This window comes from Anas acuta, chromosome 5 (genome assembly GCF_963932015.1).
Source record: "Anas acuta chromosome 5, bAnaAcu1.1, whole genome shotgun sequence".
Classification (NCBI taxonomy): Eukaryota; Metazoa; Chordata; class Aves; order Anseriformes; family Anatidae; genus Anas; species Anas acuta.
Window position 1 is genome coordinate 25,295,530 of NC_088983.1, and position 22,315 is coordinate 25,317,844.

At 35.3% G+C, this 22,315-nt stretch overlaps 1 protein-coding gene across 19 annotated transcripts in view; it reads right to left on the reverse strand.

The window, feature by feature from the left end:
- The window catches only part of MIPOL1 (mirror-image polydactyly 1), a 189,431-nt gene that overhangs the window by 93,027 nt on the left and 74,089 nt on the right, over positions 1 to 22,315 (reverse strand). For all 19 annotated transcript variants that reach the window (XR_011096990.1, XM_068683294.1, XM_068683293.1 and 16 more), the window contains one exon: positions 21,992 to 22,162. Coding sequence is in view for 18 of the 19 variants with exons in the window: in XM_068683294.1 (XP_068539395.1) it covers positions 21,992 to 22,162 (171 nt within the window). In the remaining variant the exon portion in view is untranslated. The remainder of the gene's footprint in view (positions 1 to 21,991; positions 22,163 to 22,315) is intronic.

The following is a 22,315-nucleotide window of genomic DNA, read 5'->3' on the forward strand; positions in this document are numbered from 1 at the left end:
ACATTTTAAAAATGTGCAGCGTTATTCAGTTTCCTCCTAGTCCAACTGTATGTCAAAAAAGCGCAAAGTTTAGTATCAGATAAAGACATTTTGCATGTTTTAAGAAGTCTTAAAAAATTGCAAAGGTCTGGGGATGAAATTCTGCTCCTAGTTATGCCAATATAATACCGTATTTTGGCTTTTATTTATTGAGTAAGTGAATATCAAGGAAGTAATACATACTTTTAGAAAAGCAAGTAAATTAAACACCCTCTTCCCAACCAGCCTTTTATAAGGAAATACATGTGTAATTTGTATACTTGTATTTTTTATGCTGAGATTATTCCAAGTACACAACACACGTTGAAATAAAAGAAATTTTAAGATTGTTTTGATTAAATATTTAAATTAATGACAAAGAACGAAAAAAATAACATTTGCTACTGCGTGCATACACAGATATACTTACTGTGGTCAGCTGAGAACCTATTTTAAAGGTCAGCAAATCATGAAGTAAATTATATTTCACTGTTTTTTACAGTAACCATAAGAGACCTTGCACAGTTACTTTGTTTTAAAGGAGTAACTAGCAGCAGACAATGCATTGCTTTATGAAAAAAAAAAAAAGTTCTATAAACACAAACAAACAAAACCCCAAAGGATGAAGGACCAGGAAGACATAGAGAAGCAGCCATTGGACAGCTCTGGGCAAAAATACAAAATTAACAGGAATATTTTAAAACAATATATTGCAAGGAAGTAGTATTGCAAAATTTATAACTAATATTTTAATAAATACTTTCTGAAAACATTAGTAAGAAAGGAGTGAGAATTATGATATAATGCTCACATGAGTGCTGTTGACTCAAAACACCTGAATATTTCAGTCTCTTTTGCTACCTTGGTGACTCCGGACAGCACAGAGCAGAGCTTACTAACAAGAGCATGCAACATATTTCAACACAATTTTGTACTCGGGACAAGGAAACATAGCTGATGTTAACTCTAAACAAAAATTATTTTAAAGGTAACAAATCTCCCTGGAGTAGTGAATTCTCTCAGTGAGCGTTATAAAGTTCCTTAATGCAGTTTCATTTTTATAGCAATAAAATGAAAAAAAGACACTTACAAAATAAGGAAATCCAGATAAAAATGTTAAGATACACTGTGCTGCAAATATTTATTTATTTATTTTTTTTTTTATAAACTTGAGGTATTTAATCTAACAAAAAAACATAAATCACAGCTGTAATTCTGCAATGAACAGCATAAAAATTGTGTTTCTGCAGGCATGAAAAACAAGGTCCCAGGAAAATTACTGAAAACTAAATCCAAATTATGCTTTTTTTTTCCACTCTAGATTTTTTTTTTTTCTAGCATACAGGATTTAAACATCATTAAGTAAATAAAATCAGTCTACTTCTTCAGACATTATTCATGACACTCCTGTTGCTATGTAATATCAGCAGGCCTCTCACCTTTCTGCTTTGCCAATGCTCTTCTTTAAAACACTGCTCTGTAATTCCCAATTTGGCAGCATCACAGGTTTCTTATAGGAAATATTTTATGAAAGGCCAAAATCTCAACCTCCTTTTATAACAAGAATTTATATTCATGCTATTCCTTTAAAAAAAATGAAAAGTGAAAATATGCTAAGAGCAAAGCCTAGCTTCAGGACATGACAGAAAAACGACCTTGATGTGTAGGGCTGGTTGCACAACTAAGAGTATGGGCACAATCTTACCCCACTCTCCATTTTACTCCTGTAAAGTCAGAACACTGAAATAAACAGCACAGGGTGATCCTCATACCACGCAGCAGCATAAAGATGCAACAGAAATAACATAAAACAGATGTGCATCCCTATCAACTCAGCCTTTGCACACTACATCAACCTTGGTAGCATGTCGTAATTCACCTTTAACTCCATTCTCAGTAAGAATGTTGATATGTGAAAAAAAAAAAAAAGGGTATACTCAATTTGTATACTGCTTGGAACCATTTTGAGGGTATCATTGAAAGAAGTGGTGATCTCATTTGACCTTTGCACATAAGTGTCTTAATATGTTGGAAACAATGGATTTACAGAAGATGTCACAAATGAATTATGAATTTGGATGTATTTATTATATGTAGCTGTCTTGGAAGCAAAATCTTTAAACATCCTGCTAGTGAAAGTATTAAATAATACTCTTAACAGCAATATTGTGTTACTACTTACTAATGTTTTACAATTTACAACACTTTTATACCTGAACTAATTTTTAAACATTAAAAATAGCATTCTAAAAACAAGGGCTCTTTCACAAGAACAAGAGCATACGATACTTCCGTGTAATCTTACTGTAAATAAAAGTTTTAAAAATAGGATTTTAAACAATGCAGTCCTTCTCTTAATTTCAGCCAACATTTTTTGAATTCTGTGTCATTGGTTGTTAGTAAGGTCCAATAAAAATAGATGTTCTTTCAAAAAACATCTATTTTTATTGGTTCATTCCAGGGCTTTAAAATGCCAACAGCTGCAAGTAAGAAACTGGATTTCCTTCTAAAAACATATATAAAAATACTTCTTGGAGCACAGTGAAGAGAAGCCATCATCCAATTCAGTACTAGCAAAAAGGAAATGTCAAATGTAACCTTTTAAGAAAGCTGAAAGCTAAAGGAAGTATTTCATTTTAATTATTATAAAAAAGAATATCTAATCAGTCACCCCAAACCTGCAAAACATTCGAATAGAATCCTCTTAAAGTTAGAAACAAAATATTTTGTGCAACTCAGGTTGCCTAGACATTGTGGTCTGAGGTGTAATTACGCACTTATGAAAGACCGGACAGTAATTGAGAAAACTGCTACTCTATCTCAGATACTTTAAGTACTGCAAGGAATATGAAAACAGCATAGATTGATATCAACAATATGCCTTGATCAGAATGCTGAAGACTTTGCCAAGAAAAGGATATTAAAGCCTTGGAAATGGTAGCATGTGATTTTTAAAGTTTTCACACAAGCAATTCACCAAGGATCAGCCTCATCACACAGACTTGTATTCAGAGTTCATCAGCCAGAGTGGCAATCCTGATAGGGGAAAAGAAAAAGGAAGAAAAAGAAAAAAAAGAAAAAAAAAAGTAGTCCCCTCTCCTTTCAAATTCTAATGTTTATTCCCCCCTCTGATAATACACTTTCCCTCTAAAAGTCTCCCACCTAAGCTAGCCTTATTCTGATGATAAGATACTTACAGGGCAGTGAACCTCTTTACTGCAGGTATTCATTGAGCAACCATCAGTGCCCATCTGCACAGATTTCACTAGAATGTCATCCCTTCCCAGCAACAGGCACTCAATCTTCTCTTTAACCATATTTTCACTGTACAAACTAGTTTCTCCCTTTTAAATGCACCATGTCTTTCCAGACAAATATCCCAATTCCCTGCACAGGATATATCACAAGTAGCTAAACACAAAATGAAAAGCAAAGCATGTGACATATATCTCCCCCCCCCAACCCCCCTCCCAAAACAAACAAACAAACAAAAAAAAAACAGACAGGAAAGAAAAGATAGACAGAAAGAACACCTGTTCTCCCCATCTTCTAATTTAAACTGTTAGAAAACCCTTTTTTTTTTTAAAAAAAAAAAAACAAACAAAAAAACAAAAAAAATCAGCTGATATGATTTGGTAGAACCTGGATGTTCAAGACAGGCACCAGTTTGACCCTCAGCAGGTGCTGACTTCTTTCAGTGGTGGTGGGAGACCCAAAGTCACCATGGGGGAAAAATGCAGACAAACAGCAAAAAGGAGCATCTACTAATGGGGATGCTGATGGAGAGGTCAAGAAGTGGACCTGGACCAGCAGAATACCACAGAGTAAAGTCCTGGAGGCTCACATTGGGAAGAGACTGTTAAAAGATAGTCCTAGTTCCAGGTACACAAAAGGAGCAAAGATGGAAGATAGAAAAATCAATGCAGATAACCACTTAATAGTGTTTGGCCTTTACTAGAAAATGAGGTTGCATTAACATATCAAACACAACTTTAGCACTTGTATAAACAAATCATCTTAAACATGCTGTCAGCTTATCAGCATTTTCTTCTTTGACTTCTATCTACAACGTATTAACATGGTGTTACGGTGCCTGCCATGTCTACACAGATTGATGAGTAATTTTTGGTCATTACTTAATGTGATTCTTCAGTGACGTGTTCTAATATTAAAAAGTAAAGAGATTATACAACAATAAAGACAAATCCACAAGCAATTTTAAAGGTAGCATCAATAGGGAAAAAGATGGAATATGGAAAAGTGCTAACTTAGGCAGAGAACCCCCTTGTCCCACAACAATTTGGTAACTTGTCAGTTTATTTATGTGAAGATAACACTTATCCCTACAGACCTCATGTAGAAGCATATTTAACTCTGAGTAACTCAGGTCGATCAGGCTGTTCACGTGCTTTGAAATAGGCTTAAGTGTTTTGTTACACTTGTGACCGTGGCTCTCATCTCAGTTATATTGGGTGGGTTGCTCATTTTGTGTTTCAGTGCAGATTTGACTAAGAGAAAGTGTACTGTACCACCCATTGGCTGAGAAATCAACGAAATGGCTGGTTAAGTGCAGAATAAGTTGAATATAACAGAGAACTGTACTACCAACTTACTACAAATACAGTCTTGGTGGGAATTTAATCCTGTTACTTCTACGCTTGCTTTTAATATTCCTATATAACATACAATATTTTTCCCAGTCTCCATTAAAAGGAATTAAAATTAGCCCCTTGTGAGGTTACGGCAATATGCTAGCAAAATAAAAGAATCAACTTATTATGTAATTTATATGTTAGGAAAAAAAAAGTTAATACAGTTCCAGTTAATGCAGATTCGAGGGTCAAAGTCTAATGAAACAAATTTACTTGGACTAATATGAGGCCAAATTTTGCAGAATTCTTTCCTGTATTCTGAATTACATTTGTATATATTAATTTGATTAGAAAATCAAAAAATAACAAAAAATATTTGCATAAAAATTATCTATCATTCTTGTCAAAATCTGCAATGCCAATAATCTTATGAATCAGCACTGGTGTAAACACATGACTCCGCTGAAAAGATGGCTGAAAAAAGGGATAGTATAAGATGGAAGTGCTGCAATATGCTTGTTCTGTTCTTGTACTCTTCTTGAAGTCCAGATTGTTGTCTGAGAATGGGCTTATGGTGGTGAGCTGGGTGGATCTTTGGTCTGATCTGATCCAATCCAGTCAGTCTTAAGTACTTTCTGTAGTTTAATAATAGATCTAGTACAGATTCACACAAATAGTTTTACTCTCTCATTGAACTAAAGATAACATCTTTATTCAAGTCATACAAAAATTAAAAGTGAGTGTAAAGTCAACTACCACGGGCCAGCTGGTGCTTTAAAGCATTAGTGCTTTAGTGCATACAGAAGTCTTCACTCTAAGCTGTGAGTAATCCATTATATTCTGTGGACATTTATGCATGAAGATTGTCCTAAACATGGATCTCAATTAGTGAAGTAGTGAGAAATATAACAAACCTAATTCCTACTAAATAACTTAGGAAAATGGTTTCTGTCCTCTAAATTGTGGTAAAGCAGGAGTTCATTTAAATGACAGATGAACTATTTTCCAAATTGCATTTTTCCCTTTATGTATTTTCAACAAAACACTTTCCAACAAAGTAGAAGACACACAGTATCTTGATGGAAAATGCACAGCTACCAGTAAAAGCTGAGCTCCTGGGATACCAACATCCTACTACACAGCATACTTTTGGAAGCGATGTATTTCAGATACATTTTGAGATTAACTAATGAACATCCACTGCTATGAAAAAATGAAGTACAAATAATTAACCTACATATCAAACATTAAAGAAAGAAAAAATAAGAATCCTGACTACCTTTTCACCTGTTATTTTAAGCTGTTATCTGTGGTAATATAAATACAATAAATAACATTAACTGAACATACAGGGTTCAACTGGTTGTACATTTAGTTTATTATTCTGTTCTCCTTTTCCTATTTCATGTATAACAATCCACACTTAAAAGTAGCTCCCAGCTCAAGGATGCCCAACAAAATGCAAGTGTTCTCAGTTTGACAGCCCTTCTCCCTCTCCCCCCAGTATTTTATTTTTTTGAACAGTCTGCCTCTTGTCCCAAATTCATCATGATTTCTAGAGAGGCAAACATCTTGCACCACTTGGATGCTACACAACTCTTTCCTTTGCAGACAAAAATAATACCAAAGTGATCCAGTCAAAACACAAGCCAACCTTTGGTGTCACTGTGAATTATGTACTTTGAACTGCAGATGTTTGGAAGCACTTATATTTATACAAATAGATTTTATTCTTTTTCTTCTAAAATAATCAGTTAAAGAGAAATAAAGAAATAAAGGAGTTTATACATAATAATCACTAGAACAATTTTTCCATTAAGTTATAATTTTGAATTAAGGCTTTCAAGCCTCTGAAAGAAAATACTTTCCTTCAAAGGTCTGGCAAACCATCAACAAATGTGTTTAAATGATTATTTATACAATGCCCAGCAGCTTAGAACTACTAGGTTTTCAAGAAAGAAAAGTGTTTTTGTAGAGCTTAGGCCTCAGAAACATATGCATCTTAAAACAAATTATATTCTATTAGTAAGAGAAACACTTATATGCAAACACCTCTTTTTGCAATGGTGTCTTGCCCCATCAAAAGAAATGCATTAAAATACACATGAAACATTTTTGTATTCTCTGTCATTATGAGCCAGTCGGAACCTGCAGCATTAAGGCAGATAACATTCTATACACACGACTTGGTTTCCTCCTACCATTCCTCTCCCTTTATGTTTCTGAACATCTGAAAATGCAGCAAAACAAGCTTTCATTTTCATTTGAACAGTTAAAAGAACTGGAAGTGCACAGACAGACATTCAGAAAATTCAAACAATTAACTGTTTTTACTCTTCATTTTATAATAATTGTAATGTGCAACTATTCAACAGCACTGCCTAGCCCTATGATACTCCTCCAAACAGCTTCATTCTCATTATATTTTAAGATTTTTATATTTTACAATATTTTATATTATATTTATAAGAACATTTCCCATTGTTCTTTCAGCAATGACATTTCAAATATCAAGACAAGTTTGATCTACTTCTTGACGAGCTCAGTGCACTCAGGCTTTCCTAATCAATGACACTCATAATAGAAAACATGCTAGATGAAAAAAGAAAACCTGATGCTCTTCAGTTCTGTGTAATTCACCAGTCATTCAAGCAGGGTTCCTGTGCTGGCTGTGCCGCTGAGCTAGCCTGGCTCTGTTGAAGACGGGTTGTGACTGACTCATCACCTACTACAGGAGGAAACAACAGCAGAGTTGCTGAAGCCACATAATTTGGTTGCCTTCATAGTTCGCTGTATCCCTCTGCATCAATGCTCATGATAAGAACTTATTTCATCCCATGCTTGATTCAGTTACCTAAAAATTGGTGGCTAATATCATGTGGGAAGCCTTAAGTTATTGGAAGCACCTGCACAGGCCTGGAAGACATAAGATAGTAGGTCTATGGGAGAACCACTGGAGGCCTAGAAACCAGAACACTGCCTGATCACATGCATGTTTAGGCAAAACTGAGCCCCTCCATAGCTCCTGATGCTTTTCTTAAGTGTTCTGAGGCCAAGCAGGATCATGATATGTGGCTTGAAGGTCAGGAAGGCTGGCTTCATCAGTTTGGACTGTCTAGCAGCCATGTCAACTATAGTGTAAAGCAACTGTCTTATGATAAACAATGGTATTGACTAAATAGAAAGATACAATGGTTAGATACAAATAAAATTTTAAAACGTGGATGCACATTCATGTAGGAGTTTATATATTTAATATATATTTAATATTTTTCTTGCTATTTTATCCTTTTTAATTCCCATAGTGAAACATCTGATTAAAAAAAAAAAAAAAAGCAAAACAAAACACAACCTGATTGCATATTAAATAGCCCTACAAGAAGTGTCCCACTGAAGCTAGTCAGAGCAGCTGAATATTAAAATACTATACTGACCTTCTTTTACGAAAGTTCTCAGCACTTTCTAAGTCACAACAACTCCCACATACTTGTTCACACACTGTTTTGAAAGACAGTGCTAACCTCTGTGATTTGTCAGTACAATGAGCTGTAATGTTATGAAATGGGCCACTGCAGTTGCAATACTCGGTAAATGCAGGTAATATACTGTTGATTTTCTATCTTCAGTTACATAGGGAGAAATTCCACAGTAGCCAGCCACCTCTTCATCACATGGGCTCAAAAAATAACAATATTCTCCTACAGATTTGTAGATCCTATACACATTCTTTTTAAAATTGAAATATAATAAAGGAACATGAATTTTAAAAAAACATGAACTTTTTTTTTGTTACTAGCTATTTTATTTTTTTGTTCTATTTCTCCTGCTTTGTTCTTGAAGAAGGAAACAAGTCATCCCCCTCCAATTTTTCTTTAGTCTCTCCCTCTTTTGAATCCAGCATCTTTCCTCCTTTCTTTTGCACTGCAGAACGTTTGCACACTCCAATTCACAATTCTCATCTTGGCCTGTGTGAGGTCTATTCCACTGCACTGTCTCATTTTTGTCTACTTTTTGATTCATCCAATTCCCATAAATACTCTCATTATTATGAGAATTTTCTCAATAATTCTTATTGTTTAATTATATGAGTGCTTGGAGATGTTGTAACACCTGATGAACATTGACTAATCAATTTCAGTAAAGTGATGGAAAAACTAATAAATAGGACTTGTTTTATGGGATGAAGGATTAACATAGGAAGTTTAAGAAGCTTAAATCAACCTACAAGATCATGTCAGAACTGGCATTACTACACGTAAATCCTTTGCTTTGCTAACTTGACCAAATGACACCAAGCTATTGCATCCTGTGGCCACATGTTTTGCTGACTCCTCAGCATAGCCAGTTCCATTACAACTAGATGGCCCATGGCCAAGAGACATCTGACAGATAGCTGATAACTGCTTTTGTTTAAAACCTTTCCCGCATCCCCATAGTGATAGTACTCAAAAATATACGTAGTAGAGTGGAGGCAGGCAGTGTTGACTGATACACCTAAGTTTTCAGCAATACCAGCTACCAAAGACGTACGAAAAGATAAATTTTAGAAATGAGTGTTCAGCCTGATCCTTCACCTAGTTCTAGAAATTCGAAATCTGATCCTCAGATACACGTATATGCAAGGCACTCAACTGCTGACAGAGACATGTTTTTAGGAAGTGTAACATTGTTTAATTGAACATAACCATTATTAGTTGACAAGAAAACAAGATTTAGTAAACAATCTGTCATTCTAATGAGGTAGTTTTCAAATAATCTTCAATGGATTTTGTTAAAATCCATATGCAAACAAGACTATTGTCTAAACCTTAAGTTGGCATTTACAGCGTAAAAGGACAGGAATACTCCTGGTCCATTTTTAAATATCATCACATTATTTCAGAAAATAGTATCATGGACCACTGCACAGAAGCCACGTTTTTTTAATCTCTTTATTCAGATACCGTAATCATGGGACTGCAGGTTTTCCTCACTGTACACATTATCTGTTTGTCCTGCTAAATACTGTACTCTTAATTGAGCCATCAGTTGCTTAAGTGTCAGTTCTTCAGTTTTAATGTTGCATGTAATGTGTTATCCCAAAATTTCTTTATAATAAAAGCTGCTTTAAACTAGAGATTATGACAAACTATAACAGCTAACTAGGTAGGTGACAGCACAGAACTCTGCAGATATGCCAGGGACAAGAAATAGTTCTTGAATAAATGACCTAAAGTCAGAAGTAGTTACTCTTTTCTCCAAGGAACCAACAAGCTTTTTTTAACAAACCTTAACACTGAAGATCACAAGTACCTGAAGGCAATATTAATACTAGTATTATAACAGCCTGCAAACAGGTGTCAAAATGAAGTAACCTTATAAATTTTCATATTTCATTGTGAAATCAGTTTCTCACCAATGCTGAAACCTAGGTAATAGCAAATCTATAAAATTCATATTTCAGACATCTTTTCAAATTGCTTATCTACATTGCAAAATGGTATAAAAATACTAAAAACAAAAAAATAAAAAAAAAATCAAGAGAGCTTAACTAGCTTTGCAAAAGCTTAAATTGACTCACATGTCATATGTCTGATATGGAAGACAATGATACCCCACAAAGAAATGCTTAAGAAAGTAAATAAAAGCTCTGCAAAACTAAAACAAAACCACACATTTCTAAGTTTTCTATTGCTCAGTTTCAATAACAGTGAGAAATGTCTGCATGATTTTAGTACATGAATAAGACTTAAAATATTAAGTAATGATGGCATCTAAAAATTTGAACACTGTAACAGAAATTATTTTTAGCTTCACTGAAGTGTTTTGTAGGGATTCACGTTACTCTTCTCAAGAGCATTCTATACCTTGATTATGCAGCTTTGAATTAACAGCCACATAAAAGCCTTCAGATAAGTCACAGAAAAGCAGGAATGCTTAAACCTAAAATCAGCTGCATTTGACATGTGCATTTTCCAACACTACCTTCATCCAGCTCAAAGCTTCCTGGCAATTCCATCCCTCATGTATAGAGGATAGGACACCCTAAGCAGAGAAATTTTAAGAAAAACACAACAATAGAAGAATGTTATGACAAATCCTGAAAGCTAAGTGATGGAACTGCCTGCCAAAATAAACAAAACTGGTAAATGCATAACTACTGCTGAGAAGTGTCTGGATACCATAGAAGACAACACACATGACATAAAGAGAACATGTAATGAGATGCACAGCTGCTGGCTAGTAGAAAGTAGGCTGGCTCTGCTGAAGAGGCAGAGCCTACAGTAGAAAGTAGGCTGATGATTTTAGTACAGGGGATTAACAAGGATTTTGTTGTTTCTTCTGGGAGGTTTGTACTGGATGCTTTCATTTTCACAGTGAGATTTTCAAGACTAGCTTTGCAGATTCAGTTAAAGTCTTAATATTTTGATTATAAATGGGACCTCCAAAAACAAGGCTAAAAAAAAAATCCTTGCGGACTGATAAAAAACACTTTTCTCAAAGCTATAAAAGACAAAGGAAATAAACTCACAAATAGGTGATGTTCATGTCTGTCCTGAACACAACAAACAAAAGTTCTTCCAGACAAAGAGTGAAAGCTATCGTTTCCTAACATCGCTGGGAGCTATTAATACAATCTCTGTCTGAGGTATAATGATTATGATTACTCATCATGATTAGAACATGACCTGGAAGAAAATCCTAACTGTCAGTGACAACTCAGTGTCAGTGACTAGTCGGCTGAATATAAGCCAGCAGTGTGCTCAGGTGGCCAAGAAGGCCAACGGCATCCTGGCTTGTATCAGAAACACTGTAACCAGCAGGGCTAGGGAGGTGATCGTCCCCCTGTACTCGGCTCTGGTGAGGCTGCACCTCGAGTACTGTGTTCAGTTTTGGGCCCCTCGCTACAAGAAGGACATCGAGGTGCTTGAGCGGGTCCAAAGAAGGGCGACGAAGCTGGTGAGGGGCCTGGAGAGCAAGTCCTATGAGGAGCGGCTGAAGGAGCTGGGCTTGTTCAGCCTAGAGAAGAGGAGGCTCAGGGGTGACCTTATTGCTCTGTATAAGTACATTAAAGGAGGCTGTAGCGAGGTGGGGGTTGGCCTGTTCTCCCATGTGCCTGGTGACAGGACGAGGGGGAATGGGCTAAAGTTACGCCAGGGGAGTTTTAGGTTAGATGTTAGGAAGAATTTCTTTACTGAAAGGGTTGTTAGGCACTGGAACGGGCTGCCCAGGGAGGTGGTGGAGTCACCATCCCTGGAAGTCTTTAAAAGACGTTTAGATGTAGAGCTTAGGGATATGGTTTAGTGGGGACTGTTAGTGTTAGGTCAGAGGTTGGACTCGATCTTGAGGTCTCTTCCAACCTAGAAATTCTGTGATTCTGTGATTCTGTGAACTCATCTAATGCAAGTCCTGGAAGCAAAGTGGCCATAACCATTCCTCCAATACAGAGCTCTATGCTACAACAGACCTTTTAATTTACTATACTTAGATTTATAATTTTATAACTGCTAAATCATTAGCTAGAAGTAATGTTAAAACTCTCTTGCAAAAGGCAATATCAATTTTACATTACCAACAACACAAAGAAGTATCAATAGTATTCAGAAACAATAATGCTTCTGCATTCTACATTATCCTGTTTGGTACATTATACCAATGTAATATTCTGAACCTATAAACTTATTTGGAACACATATTCTGTATTTCTGATACATCCAGAATTGCAAAAAGTTGCTCTGTTTTTATGGTGTAGTACTGTTCTTTATCCACAATTATTTTTTTTCCTTTTCGGTATAGTCAAAATGTTGATACTTTACACAATCTCAGCTTTTGTGACTGCCTTTAAATAAGCATTTCTACATATTTGAATTGTGTCATTTACAAAAGTATTTTCAATGTAAAAATAAACTATAAACTGGAATATGACTTTAAAAAAACAAACTTTGTGTATACCCACAGCATACTCAATAATAAATACACCAAAAATACTACTGACAGGAATGGCAATAAAATATAACATCAGAAAACATTAACAAGTTCCCCAACCACCTTATCTTAAAATCACAAGCCCTCCACATGCAATGCATGCCCGTCATTTGCAACAGAGGGTAACAGAAGCTAAATTTTTCTTCTCGAGCAACTCAGCTTGAAAAATAATTAATGGTGAATAAACAAAACATCGAAAAGAGGGCAAATCCTAGATACTCACCATCTGAAGCACGAAACAGTAAAGCCATACAACAAACAAATCTAGGCATACTTGGTACATGAGACATAGATAAATTAAACAGTACTACTATGAAATCTTTCTTTCAAAAAGAATATTCATGGATTTTTTTTATTTTTATTTATTTATTTTTTTGCCAGGGCCACCAAACACTGTAAACCAGAATACATAAATTGACTTCATCAAGTCTAAGGATTTCTAGAAACTGACTAATGGCTTCACAGCCAAGAAAAAAAAAGGTCACAATGTACAGATCAAAGGAAGAGGGGAAATTGCAGTTGTGGTATTTTGGTTACTTGCTCATTTAAAAACAAATAGAAATCTAGAAAGAAATCACAATTACAATAATACTTATGAAGTCTTGCACCACTTCCTTCACAAGGTACCATCCTGCTGTAAATAAGTAATGACCTTAGCACTACTACAATCACTTTTCCTTACATCTTCTGTTACTGCCAGACATAAATTTTCTTACTCACTACCACTCTTTATAGCTTAACACCAATCCTGAATAATGAAGGTGACTGAGGAGGGTGTTCTAATGCTAAAATATAGGTGAATATTTCATTTTAGAGACTCAGGGATAAAAAAATAAATGAAGTCAACAAAGAGTAGCTCTATCCATTTTCCTTAGCTCCACGTCCCACAAAATTCTCAGTCAACTACTGATGTTATGGTAGTGGCATGATCAGAAATGTATCCTTGGAAGATATCTTCATTGCCCATTTAAATCCAAACTTTATAATCTTCATGTCAATTTATTTGTGATCTATTATACTAGTTTAGAAACCTGGTTCTCGCTGAAGGAACACAATTGATATGTGTCTTGTGGACATATGCAAAATCTTCATCAGAAAAGTCTGCATACAAAGTCATTAATAATTTTAAAAGTAAAAAGGTTGAATAAGAGCATACTGGAAAACTTCCTCCAAAAACATTGATACTTTTACTTCTTTTTAGGTATTTTTAAAAAATCTAATTCTCCTTCTTGAAGTCACCTCTTGCATTTTTATCCTTAAATTTATTTAATAGTCTATCGGAGCATTAATGTAACTAATTTTAAAATTATTTTATTGAATTAGAAGGATTTGTTTTTCTTTTCCATACTTACAAATAATGTACACTTGAACTTTTGTCTAAAGTTCTCAATAAGTCTCAAAGATCTTCACTGAAAAAATATAATTTGCATATTGCTTTGCTCTGAGAGTGCAATTTAGAATTTCTCTCACTTGTCTCTATTTAATATGGTTTGGTTTGAACCAAGGAGTGCCCTCTCCACAGCATAAACTGGATTCCTTTTTTGATTAAAACAAGCTCAAAGATGCACTCCAGGAATGCACCTGGTGCACTCTGAAACAAATGTGTATTTACTTAGTTCACAGATTTAGGCTACAGTCAGTCCAAAGTAAAACCCAAACGAACCAACTCCTTATCACACCAAAAACAATGCAATTCAACCCAATAACACCTCCCAACACACACACACACACAGAAAACTGTGTTCACGTGAATCTCAGGTGCTAGGAACTAATTGTTTCCTACTCCGTATTTGTTCTTACTTGTTCCAACTACTTGCTCACAGAAACATAACCAACAGCAAAGTTGCAATTGTGAGCATTCAGTAAATGGTAAGAGGGTAGTTGCAAGAAGGGAAATTCAGAGGTCAGACATATCACCCTTTCCAGACTCCACGTTAAATATAAATATCAAGCACAAACCTCTCCTGTCAGAGACAGAATTTTTATGCAAACTCATCCGGGTACCCAAAATAACAGGTACTTTTGCAGAAATATTTCCCAGGAAGTTGTCTAACAAAACCAGCTTTTCAAAAAGAAACATATAGTTGGATATTTTTAATTTCTAAGAAAATCAGAGATGCTTTAACCAACATGCAAGTAAACCAAAAGCAGACTTAACATCTTACAGTTTCAAGTTAGGTGCTGACTATTAAGTCCCATGGAAAACTTCCTTTAAGTACCTCTAAACAGTACTGGTACTTAGAGAATTTATTGCATGCACAATCATTCAGTCTCCTCTTCAGAGGGAATACTGATTGAATTCTGCTTGTATCACATTGAAAATTTCATCTATGGGTTGTTGCTATTGAAACAGATGATCAATAAGCATACAAAACATTTTTCTGCTCTTTCATCCCAGAGTTTTGACATTAAATATTTAAATTAATTCTAGAAATTGGCTTGGAAGTCTAAGCTGTGTGAACCTAGAGCTTAGCACTGTGATAGAAGTGTCAAACAGCAATTAATCAAACAAGCTTGCATGCAAATTTACTGTCATTTTCAAAGGGGTGAGGAGTTTCTAGGTACTGAAGAGAAGATGAATGTTCTACTGGAAATTCATTAAAGTTTACAATTAAAGGCACAAGACTTGATCATGCCCTCAGATACCATGCAGACATGTATTTTGTGAATTCTACAACACACTGTTTGCAGAGGAACAACAGGTGATTTAACAATGCAAACAATCATGTCTCAGGGCATCATTCAGTCAAAACCTTATGGCAGTAAAAAGAGGAAATGCAGTAGCAATTAAAAATTTGCTTCACAAGTTCAAAAAGGCAAACTGTAATCCCTCTCTTCAAGGAAACACTACATTCACATTTACGTATTTACTCATATTTAGCATTCACGGACTAAATACAAAAGTTAGGTATAAGAGCTCCTTAGAGTAATTTCCTCCAGATCATCCACTCTCTCCCACTAATGCCCTACCATATGACCTGCGCTTCCAGCTGTGAACATCATTAACTCAGAAACTACACCACCTCATGCAACCAAAGCTTTGCTGTAGTCAAACTAAGGAATATGCTGGAAGACACTTTTACTAATGAAATGCTGGCTCCAGTGAAGTCAAAGGGAGTTTCATTCAATACTAACACCTGACTTTGAAGAAATCACAATCTCTGCTATATCAAAAGACCAACAAACGTCACACACACAGATGTCTCCAAATATTCTCTGTCTAATCTCCTATAATTCTCCCCAAACATCTCACATCTAATCAGCTTTCCTATTGTTTTGAGAACTGTATGTTATATACAAGGATTAAGCAACATAACAGAGAACCATGATGGAAGCTTAAATAAGCATTATTCTTTTGGGGAATATTCTACACAAATCAGAATTCCCAATGCAAGACTTCAACAGGATTTTGTTTGGGCAGTTTCCTCTCTATTGGGATTTCGTGGACTGAAATTCTTACTTCAGAAGGAAAAGAATACTTCATACATCTTCTGAATGTAGCCAAATATTTAACTGAGCGTTCCCCTGGAAAATGCTCATGCTCCAGGTAGCACAAATATATCTAAGGTAGAGAGACAGTGCATACCTAATTGTCTCAGAAAGTAACTATTATCATTTTTCCAGCTTGGTTTATTTTTAGAACACTAAAGCTGCTAGGTAGGGAAGAATCTGCGCTTTTGTAAGACACAAAAGATTCTTGATATTCTTCAGCATCATTCCCAATAGTTTTACATGATACTTCAGTGCTCCATGCCTCCCAGCTACAGAGGTCATTGGCTCCTTTGGAACGCTGTAAACTCTGTAGCTAATGAAACTTACTTAGATTATTCTAAGAAGCAGCAAAGGATAACATGGATTTGACCATTTCAGCTTAAATGGACTTTCTGAAACATGGATTTAGTTAAACTTTGAAAGGATTATCTTTATTTAGGTACACATAAATAAATGCACTCTAAAGCACTGTTCCAATGCAACACACCCAAATGGAAGACTAATAATACTAATCACAACAATTGCTCATATGACTTGGCTTTTTATGATCTTTTTTTTCAGAATCCCTCTTATTTAGCCTTACCTCCAAAGAAGAAAAGTCTGTTGTGATTCACTAATGTGAATATCAATAAATTGTTAATAATTTCCTCAATTCCTATTACATTTCTTTCCCCTTCCCCTGCTGTCATAGTGTAACTTTTAATGTTGAATATCAAATTATATATATTTTTAAAATTTATTCCATTACTTATTCTATATCCCTATTGTTTTCTCTCATGATGTGGACTAAAATTAAGCACCAAAAGGGGCACCTTGCAGATAGCTCACCTGACCTCTCTCTGCTTAACCATCCTGCTGGCAAGTAATTTCCCCTCACCCACTCACTCACCTGCTACTTCTTATTGCAAATGAAAAGCTCTGCAAATAAGGGCAACAGACAATTGCTGTTGCCTGCCCAAAGCACACCAGTCATAAGCATGAACCAGGATAATGGTCCTTGGATCCTCAAATTACAAGAAAAGGCCCCTTTACCTTCATTTTTCTCCTGAAAATACCCTGTGACCAAAAATCATCCCTACCCTACAGCAGATGCCTGCTTCAGAAACAACTGTGCATTCTACCAGCATTCTACCTTTTCTTTTCTTGTGTTTACCAAATACGCGGGCAAAAGGGGAAAGGTAGTAGGGGAAGCATCAAAGGATACCAAAACAGAATGTAAAACTCAACTGCTAATTCAAATTACTAAAAATGACATCCTAAACTGTGGTATGGGATGCAAAGGAATTATTTCTGTAGTAAGATAAGAATCATGCAGCATTGTAACACCTAAGGATTCCCCAATTAAGGGTCCAAGATACATAAGTCATTTTTTTCATTCATGTATGCTTCTGTTGTTTTTACACTTACTTGCATTAATTACTTCAATAAGACCTGTTTGCTCATGTGTGCTGAGAATGCCTTAATGTTCTGTGAATTGCAGATAACAGAGTTGTACACCTTATTTTGTGCAGAAGTAGGGAAATTGTTTGAGCAGAACATTACAAAAAAGTTAGCAAAAAAATGGCTTGTAACTACAGACATTTATCAGTTATTAGTCATCAGTCGAAACTGATAATGATGGGAAGTCAAGCAGTGCTTCTCATCTTTGTTTTCAATGACGAAAAACTCCTGCTCATTGCCAAACAGTGCCTCAAAATGGAGAAAGGTACTTAAACTTGCTTCAGATGAGCAACTGGGTGCATGCCAGTTTTTTACATGAACAGTCATAAGCATGTTCCTGCACAGCAGGATGTGATCAAACTATTCAAAGCTGTAAAACCAGGTCTGCTTGCCAGTTACGTTACTGCTTCAGGATCAGGGTATTACAGATGATACTTTGCCAGCCATGAAACCTTGGTTGAGTTATGTTTGTTTGTTTTTGTTAAACTGAAAACTCTACACCTTTACTATTTAAAACTCTGTATAGAACTGACTTCGCAATTAAAAATTGCCTACAGAAAGAAAATTAGGACTGAAATGTAACACACACGCAATCCCCTGAACTATAAGCCATCTCATCTCTTATTTAGCTTCTTTAAAATCACTTCCTTCAAGCAGTATCATTAAGAAAGGTCCCCTTTCTTCTCTAAATCGTAAGAAAAGTAATTGTAATGACTCACTCAAGTCCCCACCTCCAGCTGCAAACCTTGTAATCACATTAACATGCCTGTCCATAAGGTGTAATATGGTTAATAAGTGGTTGCTAGTGTGAGATATTGCACTGTATTGCCTCCTGCTGGAAACCACTTTCCTTAAAGTATTTTATAAAGATCACACAATGTGACTATGGCCATGTATAAGCTTTCCTAAATGTCTGTCACTAATCGGATTACTCAAGCAAGACAGACTTTTGAAGAAAGGCAGAACTGTAGTACAACCAACTGGACAGGTAAGTTTTTTTTCTTGAATGGCTTTAAACAAATCCAAACAATAAAGACAAGAAACTTATGCTTTATATCTCATGATAGTCAGCGTCTTTCTTCATTTTCTTCTCATAGAACAAGTCATAAAACAGACACAAACTTCCCAGTACAACACAGTATCTCTTCACTAACAAACATATCTTAGCAAATACAACCAAACAGTTGAGTGTGTTTTTTTAAGGGGGTAGGTACAGGAGAAGATGGATGTCAATGTTTAGCCACGCTTTAGTTGTTTGTTTTTTATTCACTTGAAAATACATACTAAAAGTAGTATCAAATATTTGAGTTTATACCATTTTATTTGTTTTCACACACACAAAAAGTAGTTTGCATATTTGCTCAGCAATCTAGTGAATGATCTAAGATTACATACACATGTGCAGCTCAATACAGTGATAGCAGTGCCTCTATCTGCTTCCTAATAAGAAGCAACATTCACATTTGAAGTCTCAAAAAGGATGCACAGTTGCTGGGGTTTTAAGGCTCAGAAAGTGTTTTCATACACGTTCTAAGACATGAGCAATGTTTTTTATTTTTTTGAAGAATAAAAAAGTAAATATTCAAGTGAAATTCAAACAGAAGAACTAGCTAACCATTCTATGCATGCAACAGCAGTTCAGTAAAATGTAGCTTCATAGTATGGCTACCAGAAAAGACATTGCAAAACTACCAAAATATGAGTTGAAAGCAGTCTATATTTATTTGGTCACAAGAAATGCAGTTTATAGAATGCCCATTCTCTAGCAATGTAACATGTTCCTTACTTAAAAACAAAGCAATGTGTTTGAGTTGGATAGCTTTTCTGTTATTCTTTCGTACTGAGAAAAATCAGAAATTCTACAAGTAAAACTCCAACAGCTAGACGTTATTTATATTCATGGTGTTTAATTGTCAACTGCCAGTCTCCTGTGAAAAACAAAAACTGTTAAGAAGGATAATAGATCCAGTTGTATTAAACTTCTGTCCCAGCATTTATTATCAGATTGGCAGTCCTCTCTCACATGGAACTGGTTATTGTGATCACTCAGAAGACACTGTTGTCTCCAGCACTGCACAACAGCAATCAGGAACAGCACAACACAGTCTTCATACAACATGTCATGAAGTTTTTAGCTTCATCCATTGCCCACTGACCTCTGAATTTTAGAATTGCTTTCTTCCAGAAGGTAGGCACTGCATGCTAATGGCTTACTCTATTTCTGCTTTGCCTCAGTCTGTTCTCATCAGTCCCCCCTGCACCTCCACCCCCCATTTTGATGTCACCTCCACCAAAAAGAAAAGATTTTAACTTGCATATGTTATGAATGCCTGAGGTGACCTCAGTTCTAACTTCTAATAATTTGCATTTGTTATGCTAAGCATATACATCCCCTGAATTATATCTAGTCCCTTTGTGGTCTAATGTAGGAATCCCTCTCCTATTGTTCTTGCTGTTAGCACTGTAATAACTACTGTTATTGCAATGTTAACAAAAGACTACTAATAATTCAAGTACCGTACGAATTCCCAAGGAATCATCAAGTAAGAAACACAGGTTGATATAATAGCTTCAATTCCAAGGACCTGTCTTCCAGATTCAATAGTTACAGCCACAAAAGGATCACTAATGTGGAAACACAACATATGAGCAACACTTTAATTAATAATAATTAGAAAAATATTATAAATTGCAATAAATAATAAATTACAGTGCTACAGCTAAATATCAAATACTTAAATTTGAGTTGGGGGAGTGGTATTATTTCATTCATTTATTTTTTCAGCTGCACTACCTATTTAACATTACCTGTGCTTTTCACTGTTAGACCTAAAGATGGCTTTGCTAGCTGTGGTACTTGACTCACTATTTTATAAAATAATTATCTTTAATAATTTCCAAGCAGAATACTTGGAAAAAAAGACTCATAAACATCTGTGGATTACTCCTTGAACAGGCAGCATAAAAACCAGCTCAATTAAAATGTATATTATAACACCATACAAGGACATTCTTCTGACATCCTTCATGAAATATTTACGGTCCAAGTATGCCTGAAAGTCCACTTCAATAAAGAACCAAAACCTGGCAGAACAAAAATAAAACTATCAGCAGATCCTTCTCTTTTGCTGAAAGCTTTTCTCTAATGAGTTGCCCACTTTTCAAATGCCCTGCGCACAGAAGAAAGCCAATCATAATTAAAAAAACAAAGAGCAACAACTTTTGGCAGGATGGTTGGATGTGCCCCAGTAGCTATGCTGCTCATCATTGCTATAAAAGCAAAAGAAAGCACAGTGAAAAAGTAGAGTTCCAACATTAATATCCTTTGCATATTGGATATAGACACAAAATCATTTTTGTGCATATTGGATATAGACATTTTTGTGCATATTGGATATAGACACAAAATATTTTAAGCACCAAGCAGATGAGGCTTTTGAGGTTACAGTAGGATAGAATGTAAAAACAATGGCGACTAAAAAAAAAAAAGTGAAAATTATATAAATTCAATCAACATTATCAGTACCAGTCAAGACCACAAGCCTGATCTTAAATATAATGACAATTATTTAGATGTAGGCTAACTTAGGTTACTCATATTCAATGAATATCTAAATTTTCAATATTGAAATAAGAACTAGATTTTTTTATTTTTATTTTTATTTTTTTTTTTTGGTTAGGATAAATGCATAAGGACATCCATCCAGTCTAAAATACTGTGTTTTCTCAGGAGGTATAAACTCCTACTTAGTCTGCTTCTCCCTACAGACTATTCCTATTGAGCTAAGTATAGTTTAAAAATCCAGGAAAGAAAAAACCTGCCAAAACAACTCTCCCATGAGGCAGGAAAAACAGGGAGACTCCAAGGTGAAGAGAATGAAGACAATATTTTTCTGTGAAAGTAGGAAAGTGCAGGGAATGGCTGATCTGAGCAAAAAAAAGGACATCATATTCTCTTAAGATACGTAGCAGAAGTGTAAGACATGGAGAGTCACAGACCACATGCTGGGTTTCAGCTTCTGAATGTAAAGAAACAAAGGAAGGAATCACTTGGTTACATGTGGCACTTTTATCTTCCTTTAAGGTATATTTTTGCCACTTATAACCCTTTACAAATCCTTGAGTCCCAGTCACCCAGTGGGACTACAACTACAGCATACTGCAAAACAAAGCCCTTAATATTTTTATGGATTGGACAATAATACTGAAAACTTTTCTTTTTTTTTTTTTTTAAGGGTCATCTAGTGATCAGGTGCAAACAATACACAACCTTTCCTCTGAAATGGATTGACATCATTTCAATGGGCACTCCTACCTTGAAGAAACAGTTGCTCGTTAATCATCTGTTTACCACAAGGGCGGTTTTTGAGATTTTCAGCAAAGGGAAGTTAGCAATAATTTTATTCCCCAAACTTAAATTTAGACAAAAAAAAAAAAAAAGAAGGAATTTGGTATTGAGTGTTTACACACTTGTAGAGACTTACTTGATACAAAGCAGCATCCCGTTGTTCTATTACTGCAGTCATTTCCTCAGCTATTATTTTCTTTTTACGTTCTTTGGTCCTGTGTATTCGATTCAGAATTATAGCTCCGTTCTTCAGTATATCTATCCCTGTGTCTGCATTGTTTATTCTGTTCAGTAATTCCTGTAATGTCTACCAACAGCATTATATGTTAGTCAGACATGAAGTTTTAATATATTTTATTTAATATAGGGTTTTAATTAATAGGCACATGTGAATTGTAAATTGACTGAGTGAAGTTATTGAATTTTCATATTGCAGCAAAGATGTACATTATTAGTGTGT